Raw genomic sequence first — 14,530 nt, 5'->3', positions numbered from 1 at the left:
AAATGTAGTCGGAAAGTTCTTCCTAATTGCACCAACTTTAAAAAATTCTACCTTTTCAACTTTTTTTTACTTTAAAGTTCTTTAAAGTTTCGTTTGCTTCTGGTATCTTTTCTTTCATCCAAGCCTGATTAGACACTCTGGCAACCTCCAACATTTGGCTTTAGATCAACTCAACCTAATCCCCCTGCCTGTCTGCTGCTACCTACACTGCAAAAATGGCTAGTCTATATTTAGGAAAAAAATACTACATTTGATACAAAAAGCACTGAAAACAAGTGAAATTATCTGTCCATGCAGCAAGTTTATTTTACTTAATAAGAAATCTTGAAATAAGATTTTTTAATCCAGAAATAAAAGAACACATTTGAGAATTGAAGAGGGTTAAAATAAGCTTTAAAAAGCTCAATTTAAGATAAAATTACTTTATATCAAGTCCCAAAAGTAAGTTAAATATGCTAAATTACAGTCTTTTTTTATGTTTTGAATTCTTACTTGCAGCAAATGAATGCACTGCAACGAGAAAAATAGTTCTAATACTATGAAAAACTACTCAATATTAGTGAAGTATGATTAATTTGTTTCTTGATTCAGGTTGGCTTATCTTAAAATAGAGCTGAATCAATATTAAATCCAGGCAAAAAAACCTTAAAACAGACCTTTTTCCTAGAATACTCCTTGGCTTCTACTGAAATCACAACCAGGACAGGAGTGATATATGTCAACATTTATTTCTCTCATGAGAACAAAATTCTTTTTTTAAACAATATAGGGCTGCTGCACAATCCCTAAAAGTCTAAATCAACCCTTTAAAAGGCCTAAACAGAGAAAAGAAATTACATTTTTGGCCTTAAACTTTTGTGACAGTCACATAGTCTCACAATGTTGTAAATAATGGCATTACTGACTTAAAACTTTACATGCCTCAGGTAAAGTGTCACTAAGAAAAAAAAACAACAACTTTCATTTGTAAAGCATTATAAGTACAGCCGTTTCTCAGGACATTGCTAGGCAAATTAGGAACAAAGTTGTACAAACGTACTACAAAACTAAACAAACTGCAAATGACCTGATAAAATCCTGCTTGGTATTCACCTATTTTTCAAAGAACGACTTCCACTCAGCTATTGCTTTCTTATATGCACTAGTGGCATCTTGATCATGGATGGCATCAGTTATTACCTCAGTTTGTATGACAGAGAGGACCGTTGCAACACATTTTGGGTATGTTAAGTGCAAGGTGTAGTAATATGCCATCAACACCAACATTCCTTCCCAGAAATCCTCCAAGGAGAGAGTGGTCACTGGTATGTTTCCTACAGCAACAATGCTGGTTGTTCCATCAAAAAGCAGCACTGGGGAGGAGAGAGGCCGCTTCTCCAGGTATAGCATTGCATCTTCACCCGGCTAGAAAAGCACAAAAAAAGGACAAATTCTTCAAGATTTTCAATGAAAGGGTTGCTGTGCATCCAAACAGCTTAAGACACAAAAAGCAATATCAAGAGTTTAGAATGCTCCAACTGATTTACTGTTGGAATAGAAGAAATAAATGTAAAATATCTGACTTACATAAATATGAAATTTTGGAAATGTACACAGCAAAATCTCCAGTGTTAAATTAACACTGGAGAGTGTCTATATGGGTCCACTCCTCTGAGTGTTAAATACAACACTGTTGAGTGTTAAATTAACACTTTGACAGTGTTATATGTTTAAAAGTAACCTAGTCAGTTTTGAAGATTAACAATGGCTAACACTGAGCAGTGCTGATTTTCTAACACTGGAATATTTCTAACATTTTGATTTATTTTCCAGTGTTAGAAAATCAGCACTGCTCAGTGTTAGTCTTTGTTAATCTTCAAAACTGACTAGGTTACTTTTAAACATATAACACTGTCAAAGGTGTTAATTTAACACTGGAGATTTTGCTGTGTATTAATTCTGAGCATGAATTTTCTCTAGTTTGCAGCATTTTTATCATGTCTATTTGTGCTTTTTTTCTCATTTGTTTTTTAAAACTATTTCTTTTAACTTTGTTACATATTCTAGTTTTTGAAGGCCTTTTTAAATATATCATTTTACTGCTTCTACTTGTATCCTAACTGCAATGTGCTTTTGCTCTGTGCTGCCTCTCTGGAGTAGGTTTTGAATAACAATTAAGAAATCCTGAATAAGGAGTAATTTAATCCCTGCTGAATTGAACTTCAACCCACTCTTATTAAGCAGGAAAAGCAAAATAATAATATTAATAATAACAATACAAGTAAATGGAGTACAAGTTACAGTGGCTGGTATTGCAGCTGTTCGCACCTTGAGGATATGAAGGAGAGCCTCACTGGCACTTCCCAGCCGCTTTGGTGGTGTAGTTTTTGAAGGAAAAAGAGATGGAAGTGCATTGAAGAGAGTGACAGTAAAATCCACTGTGAACGGAGAAAAATATCTCAACAAAGCAATCCGAACATATCTGATGTGTGGATTTAATGTATGAAAAGGCCACTTACCTCCACGTACATCCAAGGGGAGAGGAGGTTTCAGGACCTTCTTCCAAATGCCATAGAACTGCACCTTCGAACAAAACTCTGCCCATCGACCCTTCATTTGATCTATGTATTTGCAGTTGGAGCCACCAATGATGCGACGCAGTTCATCCATCGCCTATGACAAAGTTGTGCTCAGTTAGTCAAGAACTAACTAAACCTATCCAGAGAAAGCAAGGAATTTAACTGAAGGTAGTTGAACTTACATTTCGTATGTCTTTGAAGCACGGGTATGCTTCAAATATTTTTCTAGGCCTGTCTTCTTCCCTTGTAACATCTGCGTCAATAAAAGCTCGTCTGGCCTCAAACTCCAGGTCCAAAATTTGAGCGACGTCACTTTGGTTGGGTTTTGCATTGGGTTTCCTGTACATGTTGCTCAAGGTTTTGTAATGTCTTGCCTGCATCTTCAGGCTGTCATGGTCTGCTAGGGAAAGCAAAGAGCAATTGTAAGACATGGTGTAACTAGACTAAATTCAGATTTTTCTAATCAGTCATTTCTAGTAAGGTTGCATGGTTGTTTTTAAGTATAATATTTATGAGAATTAATGTTTAGGTTAAATATGTTTGAGTAATGAACTGACCCTATATGTCCTAATCATTTCCCTTTGTGTCCTTTTCTTATAATGATCATGGATTTATGTTAATTGTTAGTTTGAACAGAATCAAATATTAAAACGACAGTTTAAGATGCCCGTGAATAAAACTGTGGTGAAAATAAGGTAAAGGTTGTTTACTGTGTATATCGTTCACATCAGTGTGAACAGTGATTATGAGCTGATGGATAAAAATCTTTTAGGTAATTTGATCTATGACAGAAACACTGTGATAAGGCATGATAGATGTGACCAGCATGAGGATTTACATGTGTAAATAATCAGCACTGAGTAACACCCATTACAACACAAAGTGGTAAAATACTTACTATGGCTAACTGGCAAACTGGAATGAGGGATCTATCATATGTTGATTTTACACACCAACTCGAGTTAATGCCAAACCACTATGATTTTTGGAATAAACACTTAGAACGGGGTTCATTGCTGCAACCATATTTTGGAAAGAGCTGTAAGAGGAACCACAGTCAGACTGAGAGGTAGATAAGGGTGATGGTAGACTTACCAACAACATCATCTGGAGGTGCAGTTGAAGGACCTATATCAGACCTGGGTGCAGAGCATGAGGCTGACTTGGATAATAGTGGTAAAGCCAGCGTAGTATTGTTTGACGTAGTTGGTACAGTGGAGGGTAGCGGCAATTGGGATTCTTTCTCTGAGGAAAAAACAGAAGATGAACAGAATGTAATAACAGGGAATAGCTAGAAAGTTAAGGAAAATACTCAACACTGTATAAATCTTGTGATGCACTCTGAACAGAAAACTGAGGGCAGGTGGTCTCTTTGAAGTTTTAGATGTCCAAAAGTCATTAGTACAGCAGACCAAAGTACACACCTGCATTTGAGTTATCCTCGCTGAGGTCATCATTGCTCTCAAGAAGTGTGGTATAGTCACTTGAACCACTTGCTTCACCACTTAGGTCACCTTCAGTCCCATTGTCTGTGTCATCTGAGCTGAAAAGAGTCTTCCTGGGCCTGCCTCGTTGTGGCATGGAGCCCTGCCTCTTCCTTGGAGACTTCATATTTTGGAGTCGTTTGTACAGTTTGGTGTAGATGGTCAGCTGTGGTAAAATAATATATATTTGTACATCATTTTATTATCTCACTCAATTTTAGATATTGTAGTGGGTAAAGAATGACTTACGTATGGCATGTGTGTGTCAGCATCACGTAACATGGGGTAATAGTCGACAATCTTCTGTGACATTGCTCTCATTTCGAGTTTGGAGGGGTGTCTTACTTCTTTCCCCATGGGACTAACACGGAGGATTGCAACCATGCTGGTGACTGTGTTCCTTACAAGTCTGCAACAGAGCTCCTTCGACATCCTGCAGTCCTTTTCCTTTCCACTGTGGAGCAATGCAAAGTACTGACTGCGCACCATGTCCAACTCTGAATCTGTATACACCACATACTCTGGTGGGTCTGGCATTTTCATTTTTTTGTCAGCAGTGTAGGAAATGGGAGTGGAAGTTTGAGGCTGACATTGTGACACATCAAAGCCGAAGGGGTTACTCTCGCTTCGATGGAAAGTGTTGGCATCTTGGTCAGTACTCTTAAACTATAACAGTTGTGGGATATAAACAAAAATACACAATTAGGCAAATTAATGCTAGACAATATGGACAGTAATCATCTTCTTAGTGGTATAATGTGTATTTACCTTTTGGCTGATAAAATCCCAAATCTTCTTTCTACGGAAGAAATTTTCATGGCCCGGAAAAAGATCCTTTAGGTCATCCCGGGTAAAGCTTCTCAAAGTTTCCTCATCAATATTCGCAGCTGTAAAAGAGAAAAACAACTTCAAAAGTGATATTTATTTCTCTTTTCCTGGGCGTGGCTTATTACATGTCGAGGTCATTTTTTGTCAATAAATGTATTTTAGCAATAAGTAATATTAACAGGATAAAATGTCAAACTTAAAACAGTTTATCAAATATTTGGGAATGCAATAAAACTATTTTTGGGTGTCTTCAAGAATGATGTTCCAAGTCTATTTAGGCAAAGACAGCTCAAGGCTATAATGTGGATAAAGGTCAGAGTAGAGTGCAATCCTAGCTCCAAGTTTCAGAAATGATGCTAACAGATGCTAAGGCTGCTTAGCTAACGTACCAAAATAACTGAAAAATAAGACTTACCCTGCAACACAGACAGTATGGCATCGTCAAACTTGTCCATGCCGTGACAGCAGTTCTCTAGTTCGTTCCAAAGCCTCCACTCACAGTGCCTGGAAATATCCTACAGCTTAAATAAGATCATTTAGCTAAAGTTAACACATTAGCTAGATTGCTAACTAGCAGCAGCCCTCACAAAACACGACTTTATCTTAATAACACCGTTGTACCATAGTATTTTTCAAATCAACTTAATGTTACCAACCTTAAATTACTGTTCACTTTGTTTAGATAAATAATTTTGATCTTCCTAACGGTCCTGATGGTTAACAAAGCAGGGGAAAAGAGTTTGTCCCGCGTGAAAGTAACGTCACGACAGGAACTGAGAATGCGCATGCAGAAAATTATTTATATTTAATTTTTTTTAAGTAAAAAAAAAGAAAAGAAAAATATAAATTCAGTCTTAAACACTTATTGCCTAAAAATAAATATAACTGATGTAATTTAAACCTGAAAAATTGGATAATTAAGGATACATATATTTTAAAAATTGCCTACCTTTCCCATGGTCCCACACTCTCATCTGTGGCCTTCAGTGGAGAGCGGTAAAGTATGCTGTATGGCTACAGCGCGAAAACAGTTCACCATGGCGCTCTGGAGATGTATGATCTGTTTTATCTTTGTTTCTTTAACTCTGAAGGTGCTCCTTAGCCACATAAATGCAGCTCATGGTCGAAGGCAGGATTTTTGGGTTTACTGTGGAATAGATGGCTGTGAACAAGATTTAAGAGTTTTTAACTCATTCTTTCGCCACATTAAACGGACGCACCCTCTGTATTTGACGAATGGAAGCCCACCAAGAGGATGGAGGATCCCCCCAACATCCCACTCTTTAGGATCGGAAAATGTTGGTGTTTCAGTCTTTGCCAACTGTAGTACTGCAACAACAACCAGCACCGTGGAAATATCAACTGGTGGATCTTTGGCTGAAGTGCAGGAGCCTCAGGTTGTTGACAGCCCGATCACGGTAAGTGTTAAACTAAATAAAATGTAGTGTGGCTTCTGATGACAAATTTAGCTATGTCTAACTCCTCGTATTTGGTCCTATATTACTTTTAATCCTTTTCTCCATTTTTAGTCAAGAGAAATTTAACGAGATCTCGCGATATTATACCGCTAGATATTGTTCTTCAAACTGTTACAAGCGATTTCCACTATGGTTGGATTTTAAATCACAATTTCATCCTGCAGGATGAAATAAAAAATAAATAAACAGAATAGCAGTTCAGTGTAGATAGTACAGGCTATGCTGCAGCCGGAGAAGGCACACACTCTGCGGCTGGCATGTCTCCTGGTGAAGTTTGCATCAAAGACACTCTCAGCGCGCTTAAATCTTTCAATGTGGCAGCAATTTGGGTATCTCGTAGGAATTATAAGTGGTGAATACGGTTTCAGGTAAGACACAGAGTATTTGGAAGCACTGTAAAAAAAATCTGTTGGCCAGAAATACTGCCAAAACATGGATAAGAATGATTTTCTTGAAAATTAAATAAATTAATAAATGCATACAATAAAATATATCCATATACTAATACTAACATAAATTCTGAGTGCAAATCTAAATTACGTGATTTAAAAATACATAAATAATTTAATAAATACAACAAACATGTAAAGAAACTAATATCTAAGTGCAAACAAAAATTCATTATTTAAAAAGATAAAATCTCATTCTCATGAATCCAATCCCTAGCCTCATCAAAAAAATGGACAACCCCTTTTTTATTGTTTCTTTGTCTTTGATTTCTTTTCCATTTCTTTTTTCTTTATTCCAAAGAATGAATATTATATTATCTTATATTATATTGAATATTCACAACTGTAACACTAGTCACTGTCATGCACTTTGTTTTTTAATGGACCAATCATTAGGTGTAACTGATTATACCTGTTATGTAAGAATTTCTATAATTGGCCAGGAATTTGGAGTAACTTTGTTTTTCTGCTCTAAAGGAAGAAGCTGTTGCTACAACATCCTTTACCAGACACGATATTACCAGATCTGCTGCAGCTTTTGCTATCTGTGTTCAAGAACAGTGCCACTTATCACAGGTATGTTATAGTCTTAATGGATCAATACATTACATAAGGCAATCAATGTCTTACTTGTTCATAATGGAATTCAGAATTATTATTATTTTATATAAATGCAGAATAAGTTACTTTTATTTCAAATGTTTTCACAGAGAACGGTCAAACATATCATCTCAGGAGTGCAACAGTATCAGGCTGTTCTTTTGGATACGCTCAAGGAAAGAATGAAGACAGTGTTTGAAGATAATGCCGAGGGAACCACTCAGCTTCAAGATGAGGCTTTGGCTACATTTGATAAATTCATGGATCCTTTCTCCACCATTGCATATGGACAGAGTAGAGCCATAGGGGAAATGTTCTGTCCAGTCAACGCAGAGGAAGTAGTAGTATCCCAGAAGATATGTTGGGTAAAGCAAGGTCTTTCAAGGGTCATGTCTTTAAGGAACAAAAGTTTTTACTATGTACCATTAATTGAAAGTCTAAAGCAGTTAATGACTAATGAGAGAATCTTTACCATGTTGAACACTGCACCACAAAGAAGCAGAGAGGGATTCTTCTATGATTTTAGAGACGGGTCCCTCTTTACATCTCACCCCTTGTTTTCTCAGAGGCCAAATGCATTGCAATTAATACTGTACACAGATGAAATTGAAATATGTAACCCCTTAGGGTCCCATGCTTCTGCAAACAAATTGGTCATGTTTTATTATACTTTAGGAAATATTGATCCAAAATTTAGGTCAAAGTTAGCTGCAATACGACTTCTTGCTATTGCTAAAGCAAATGACATTTCTCAGTGGGGTATTGATGTTGTACTGAAAAGAATACTTCAAGATCTATCACTGCTTTACAATGGTGTAAGGATTAAAATGTCAAATGGTGAAATTGAATTGTTTGGTGCTGTTATAGCCATTTGCGGAGACACGCTAGCCCAGCATGAGATTGCTGGCTTTAAAGAAGGGATTGGTTTTGCTTATAGCAAATGTAGACACTGTGAATGCAACTTTGATGATATGCAAAGTGTTTTTGAGGAGAAGAAGTTTGTTCACAGAACTCTGGAGAAACATATCAGGCAGTGTTTTGAAATAGATAAAGCAAGCACAGATTTATTGAAAGCGTCCCTCAAAACTACTTATGGAATTAATAGAAGAAGCAGACTAGTTGATGTTCCTGCATTTGACCTGATCAAACAAACTCCACAGGACATAATGCATGTTATTTTTGAAGGTGTTGCATCAATGGAAGTTAAATTTGTATTAAAACACCTAATTCTCTCAGGACAATTAGAATTAGACAAGTTTAATTCAGACATTCAAAATTTTCCTTACTCACCTCTTGAAATACGGGATAAACCATGTCCTATTAGCTTTGGCACTTTAGCGGCTAACGACAACAAATTGAAACAGTCTTGTGGACAGATGCTAATTCTTTTAAAAATATTACTTTTTCTTTTGTATGGTGTGGAGAGTGAGTATGTTGTATTTATTAGAAAGTTAATTATGATAATTCAAATAGTTCTTGCTCCCATTATTTCTTTACAAACTGTATTGCAACTGAGAAGTATGATTGAAGAACACCTGTATCAGTTCAAGCAACTTTTTCCCGAAGCCAATATAATACCTAAGCAACATTATATGTTGCATCTTCCCAGTCAAATCTTATCCCTTGGACCTTTAATAAGGAGTATGTGCATGCGCTTTGAGGCAAAGCACTCCTATTTTAAACAGTGGGCTTCTAAGTTAAATTTTAAAAATATTTGTAAATCCCTTGCAAACCACAATCAATTTCTTGAGTGTTGTCAAAATGAAATAGGCACTGAACATCCTATTTTTGCGAAAGAAAAGGAATCCGGGCCAGTATCAGCTAAAAATAATGAATATGTTAGGAAAAAAATTAAAGAATTTTTTGGAATAGATGTCATGCAGTCTGTTGTCTCAGTGAAATGGTATGTTCTAAATGGCAATAAATACATTGCTGGGAAGTCCATGATTATTGCAGATGTGGATGGCACTTTCCCTGTGTTTGGACTGATAAAGGATATCTTTTTGATTGACTCATCTTTTATTGCTTTTGAGTACCAACGCTATGAAACTTTGAATTTAAATGAAGACTTATTGGCATATGAAGTAACTGTGCCCATTGTTGCTCAAGCTACAGAATTAGCCCATGAGCTCATTGATTATACTTCATACTTTTCTATTAGTTTTAGGGACAGTGTGTTTGTGCCAATCAAATACAGTCTTTCTGATATTATTTCCCATAGAAATCACCCTTAAGATTAGGGTTGCACCAAGTATTGGCTTAGTGTAGTTTGTGATGATATCAGTTGACAGTCATTAAATGTTCCCTAAACCAATGTCAATGTTGTACCACATAATGCTGGCATGCTGTGACAAACAGCTGTCTTTGAAATGTGATTTGTATCATAAATTGTGGTTAATTTTTTTCCTTTATATGTACAACTTTGAAGTCAGACATGATTTTGAATAAATCATATTTTCAACAGGTGCCTTGTGTGAATTTCCTAAATCAAGCAAATTGAGTTTGTCACTCTATCTTGAAACAAGTGATATTTTGAGAGACATCTGGTGAGAGACCTAATGTAGGCTATTTTAAGAGTTATTCTTCCCATTTCTGGATTTCTGTACTAATATAGACACAATTATATGGTTATTCTCAATTTAAGTTTATTATCTAAAATCCAGACTTAGAAACAAGTAAATCTTTTTTAAAACAAGGCAAATAATCTGGCCTGTCTAAAAATAGGATTTTAAATCATGGCAAGCACCAGATAATTTGCAGTGTACAGTGAGCCTCTGTACATACACCTACATGTATGCTCAGTAGCACCTACACAGTAATACAGATGGGACCTGGATAAAAATTCTCTCCCTTTCCTTATTGAATGACCTATTTTTCCTGCACATTGGCATGGATTTAGTATTCAAAATGTGACAAATGTCATAACCCCATTCAAATATGTATATATATATATATACACATATACATATATATATATATATATATATATATATATATATATATATATTAGGGGTGCAACGATACACAAAATTCACGGTTCGGTTCGGTTCGATACTTTGGTGTCACGGTTCGATATTTTTTCGATACAAAAAAAATGTTCATGCCTTTTTAATTTGTCATTTATTAAAATTATAAATATATATTTTAACTCAAAAGTACAGTTTTTAAATTTAACCCTAACCCTTGTGCGTGTTTTTTATTTTGACAGCGAATGCGCACCTGCGGACCACTTATGTGCAGCCCTGGTTATTTAGCTTGTCATATTGCAGCCACAGAAATTATTTTGTCCATGAAACCATAAAGCTGCACTTTCTTTTTGCCTTATAGTCTGATTTGTCATAACTTCTCCATTTTGTGGTAAGCTTTTCTTTGGCTGTCACTTCTTCACCCTGACCTGTCTTATTTGGCTCAGCAGAACTAAAATATATATCTGTCTGTGAAGGTTCTCAGTCATCCAGGTCATCGTAGTCAAATATAAATCCTGCTGCTTTTACACACGGACTCACATAAGCTCAGCGATTCTCTGCGCGATCAACCTCTCACATGTTTAAGCTTGCTGCGGGAGATTTCACTTGTCATGTTTGCATAGTAAGCTAACGATTAATAAGACGATGTCAGAGGAATTGGTGCACAAATTATCATCACTCACAGATCAGTGCTGTCGCTCTCTATACACAGTTCGCACGATTGCAAAGTGAAAGCAAAAAAACAAGCGCAAATTCAAACGCGATTTCAATATGTCACATATTGACAGTGGCTCACCGATGCCAATGACATAATTACCCAGCTACATTTCTGAAAGAATGCAAAAGCATTGACATATATTTTTCCTTCTTACAATAGCCCAACGGGCAGGGCAGAGATAGATTTTGGTAGCCCGACTGAAAAAATCGCTAGCCCCAGGACGTCAGGCTAGCGATATTGCAAGCCCTGTATCTGATTGAGGAATCATGCATCTTTGGAAAAGAGAGTTTATTACAGAGAAATGTCTCTTTCCAAAATAAAAGCTATACTATCCGCTTCTTCTGGGCTATATTCTCAGCAGCATAAGGAGAATCATGTGCTAACAGCTGTCTAAATGACTCGGCTAAAGTTAGTAGCATGCTTGTTGTTTTTGTCTTTGCACTAGGATGATGTCGGCGTAAATGTGCAGTCATATTCGTTGTGTTCCCACTAGTGCTTTCAGGTTAATCTCGTTGAAATGACCTTAACACCACAACACGGCAAATCTCCGTTAACGAGCTACCGCCGATCGCCCCGTGCATGGGGCTAGACGGCCAACACGTTAACGAGCTAACTGCGCTAACACACTAGTTCCCACCCATGTAATTGAGCATTGCATGGCACATCCAACATACTGTTTTACTTTAGTCCATGACTCGCTTACCTTCAGGGTCATACGTCACATGAAAACCAAAATAATTCCAAACGCCAGATCTGAATGAGGGTGGGGGAGGTGCCCTGCGCTCTTCCTTCTGACTATGCTGTCTGTGTGGAGCGCTCAGTGGATCTGCGCTCGACAGTGCAGCCTAGGCGGAGTAGTCGAACGCAGATTCACTGAGCGCTCCACACAGACAGCATCGTCAGAAGGAAAGTTGATAAAATAAATTACAAATGTTGTATTGTTCGATACATACGCGTACCGAACCGAAAGCACTGTATCGAACGGTTCAATATCGATACGAATATCGTTGCACCCCTAATATATATATATATATATATATATATATATATATATATATATATATATATATATATATATATATTGGAATGTCGTTCGGACTGGAGAAGTGTAGTCGGATGGTAACAAAGAGAGGGAAGGTAGTCAGAACTGAGGGGATTGAACTACCAGAAGGCAACATTGCAGACATAGAGGACAGTTACAAGTACTTGGGGATCCCGCAGGCGAATGGGAACCATGAAGAGGCCGCTAGAAAAGCTGCAACCACCAAGTACCTGCAGAGGGTCAGGCAAGTCCTGAGGAGTCAGCTGAATGGTAAGAACAAGATCCGGGCCATCAACACGTACGCCCTGCCCGTGATCAGGTACCCTGCTGGGGTAATAGGCTGGCCAAAGGAGGAGATAGAAGCCACTGACATAAAGACAAGAAAGCTCCTTACCATGCATGGAGGGTTTCACCCCAAGTCCAGCACCCTGAGGCTGTACGCTAAGCGGAAGGAAGGGGGCCGGGGACTGGTGAGTGTCAGCACCACAGTCCAGGATGAGACAACAAACATCCAAGAATACATTGGGAAGATGGCCCCAACTGACCGAGTGCTCAGTGAATACTTCAGGCAGCAGAAACCCAAGAAAGAGGAGGGAGACGAGGAACCATCATGGAAGGACAGGCCCCTGCACGGTATGTACCACCGGCAGATAGAGGAGGTGGCTGATATCCAGAAATCCTACCAGTGGCTGGACAAAGCTGGACTGAAAGACAGCACAGAGGCACTAATCATGGCAGCACAAGAACAAGCTCTGAGTACAAGATCCATAGAGGCTGGGGTCTATCACACCAGGCAAGACCCCAGGTGCAGGCTGTGTAAAGATGCCCCAGAGACAATCCAGCACATAACAGCAGGGTTCAAGATGCTAGCAGGCAAGGCATACATGGAACGCCATAACCAAGTGGCCGGCATAGTATACAGGAACATCTGTGCCGAGTATAACCTGGAAGTCCCGAGGTCAAAATGGGAGATGCCCCCAAGGGTGGTGGAGAATGACCGAGCTAAGATCCTGTGGGACTTCCAGATACAGACGGACAAAATGGTGGTGGCTAACCAACCGGACATAGTGGTGGTAGACAAACAGAAGAAGACGGCCGTAGTGATCGATGTAGCGGTTCCGAATGACAGCAATATCAGGAAGAAGGAACATGAGAAGCTGGAGAAATACCAAGGGCTCAGAGAAGAGCTCGAGAGGATGTGGAGGGTGAAGGTAACGGTGGTCCCCGTGGTAATCGGAGCACTAGGTGCGGTGACTCCCAAGCTAGGTGAGTGGCTCCAGCAGATCCCGGGAACAACATCGGAGATCTCTGTCCAGAAGAGCGCAGTCCTGGGAACAGCTAAGATACTGCGCAGGACCCTCAAGCTCCCAGGCCTCTGGTAGAGGACCCGAGCTTGAAGGATAAACCGCCCGCAGGGGCGTGCTGGGTGTTTTTATATATATATATATATATATATGTGTGTGTGTGTGTGTGTGTGTGTGTGTGTGTGTGTGTGTGTGTGTGTATATATATATATATATATATATATATATGTATATTAGTAAAACTTTATTATTGCCATTATTATAATCATGAAAGTGTTATAAGCTGTTGTAAGAGAAAGAGAGAGAGTGGGGGATGTAAACATTTGTGTTTGATTACATTATTTACCTAAGTGAAGGAAATGGACCAGTCTAAATATTGCATCAACCGCCCACATGGAGCGAGAATGGCTTTATACACAGATTGTGCATGTTTGCTTTCACCATATCAGGCAAAAAAAACAAATTGTGCCAGAGTAAATAAAAAAGTGTGTGCATGTGTGCATGAAGGGCTGTATCAATTATCACCGCTTTAAAATCAAATTCTACCATGTTCAGCGAGGTGACATGGAAGCAGATGGTATACAACATAATTAAGGTCAATCTCTGACCCCTTGTTCCTCTTGTGTCATGCTGTTCGAATATATTTAATGTTGTTGTTTTTTATATGTAGTTTAAATGCTGAATACTCCTAGACAAATGTAAATTGTGAATTCAGTAATATTTTCCATCTGGTATTATAGATATCAGTGTATGCATGTATTGCAAAATATTTTCTGATGGTATTTAAAAATTATAATATGCAAAATTCTGCAGAAATAGCACTCAGTTTGTGAAATTGTGTTTCTCCTGCTCTGTGTAAATAGTCAACAGTGGTCAACAAAGTAAAATTGTGTTACTCATCACATCTGTAGTCATCACTGAAGCTAAACCCACGGGGATCAACAAAAAGCTGTTACCTGCAACAGAGAATGAGAGAAAAGACAGCATTAGACGAGCGATGCCTGCATCAAATGAGCTTCCACATGTTGCACATGGGTAATCTTACTGCGATAATCAATTGTGACTTTGCAAAAATAGAACTGATAGAGGTTGCCTTGTGTTTA

The 14,530-nt window shown here is 38.1% G+C and overlaps 1 protein-coding gene across 3 annotated transcripts; it reads right to left on the bottom strand.

Moving 5' to 3' along the window:
• Positions 1 to 1,092: 1,092 nt before the first annotated feature.
• Positions 1,093 to 5,657, bottom strand: LOC146616354 (uncharacterized). Of its 3 annotated transcripts, XM_085373716.1 has the most exons (10): positions 5,527 to 5,657; positions 5,286 to 5,374; positions 4,811 to 4,929; positions 4,292 to 4,708; positions 3,983 to 4,208; positions 3,654 to 3,803; positions 2,741 to 2,958; positions 2,499 to 2,652; positions 2,308 to 2,417; positions 1,093 to 1,404 (listed from the first exon to the last, which is right to left on the bottom strand). In XM_085373716.1, exons 1-10 carry the CDS (start codon positions 5,655 to 5,657, stop codon positions 1,093 to 1,095), a joined length of 1,926 nt encoding a protein of 641 aa, XP_085229842.1. The 3 variants fall into 3 exon arrangements, with proteins under 3 accessions (XP_085229842.1, XP_085229841.1, XP_085229840.1); XM_085373715.1 differs by lacking the exon at positions 5,527 to 5,657 and having other exon boundaries at positions 5,286 to 5,352; XM_085373714.1 differs by lacking the exons at positions 4,811 to 4,929; positions 5,286 to 5,374; positions 5,527 to 5,657 and having other exon boundaries at positions 2,741 to 2,955; positions 4,292 to 4,393.
• Positions 5,658 to 14,530: the final 8,873 nt, after the last annotated feature.

The sequence above is a fragment of the Diplotaxodon limnothrissa genome, linkage group LG16 (assembly GCF_057381915.1).
Source record: "Diplotaxodon limnothrissa isolate DT_005_m linkage group LG16, D_limnothrissa_male_GT1.1, whole genome shotgun sequence".
In the NCBI taxonomy this organism is placed as follows: domain Eukaryota; kingdom Metazoa; phylum Chordata; class Actinopteri; order Cichliformes; family Cichlidae; genus Diplotaxodon; species Diplotaxodon limnothrissa.
The sequence above is the reverse complement of the archived record's forward strand: the minus strand, read 5'-3'. Positions and strand labels throughout refer to the sequence as shown.

Coding starts and splice junctions, on each gene's coding strand:
- LOC146616354 (XM_085373716.1), bottom strand. CDS start 5,657: ATGCGCATTCTCAGTTCCTGTCGTGACGTTACTTTCACGCGGGACAAA. Junction 4,709..4,810: donor GGGATTTTATCAGCCAAAAG/GTAAATACACAT, acceptor CAACTGTTATAG/TTTAAGAGTACTGACCAAGA. Junction 3,804..3,982: donor CGAGGATAACTCAAATGCAG/GTGTGTACTTTG, acceptor TTTTTTCCTCAG/AGAAAGAATCCCAATTGCCG.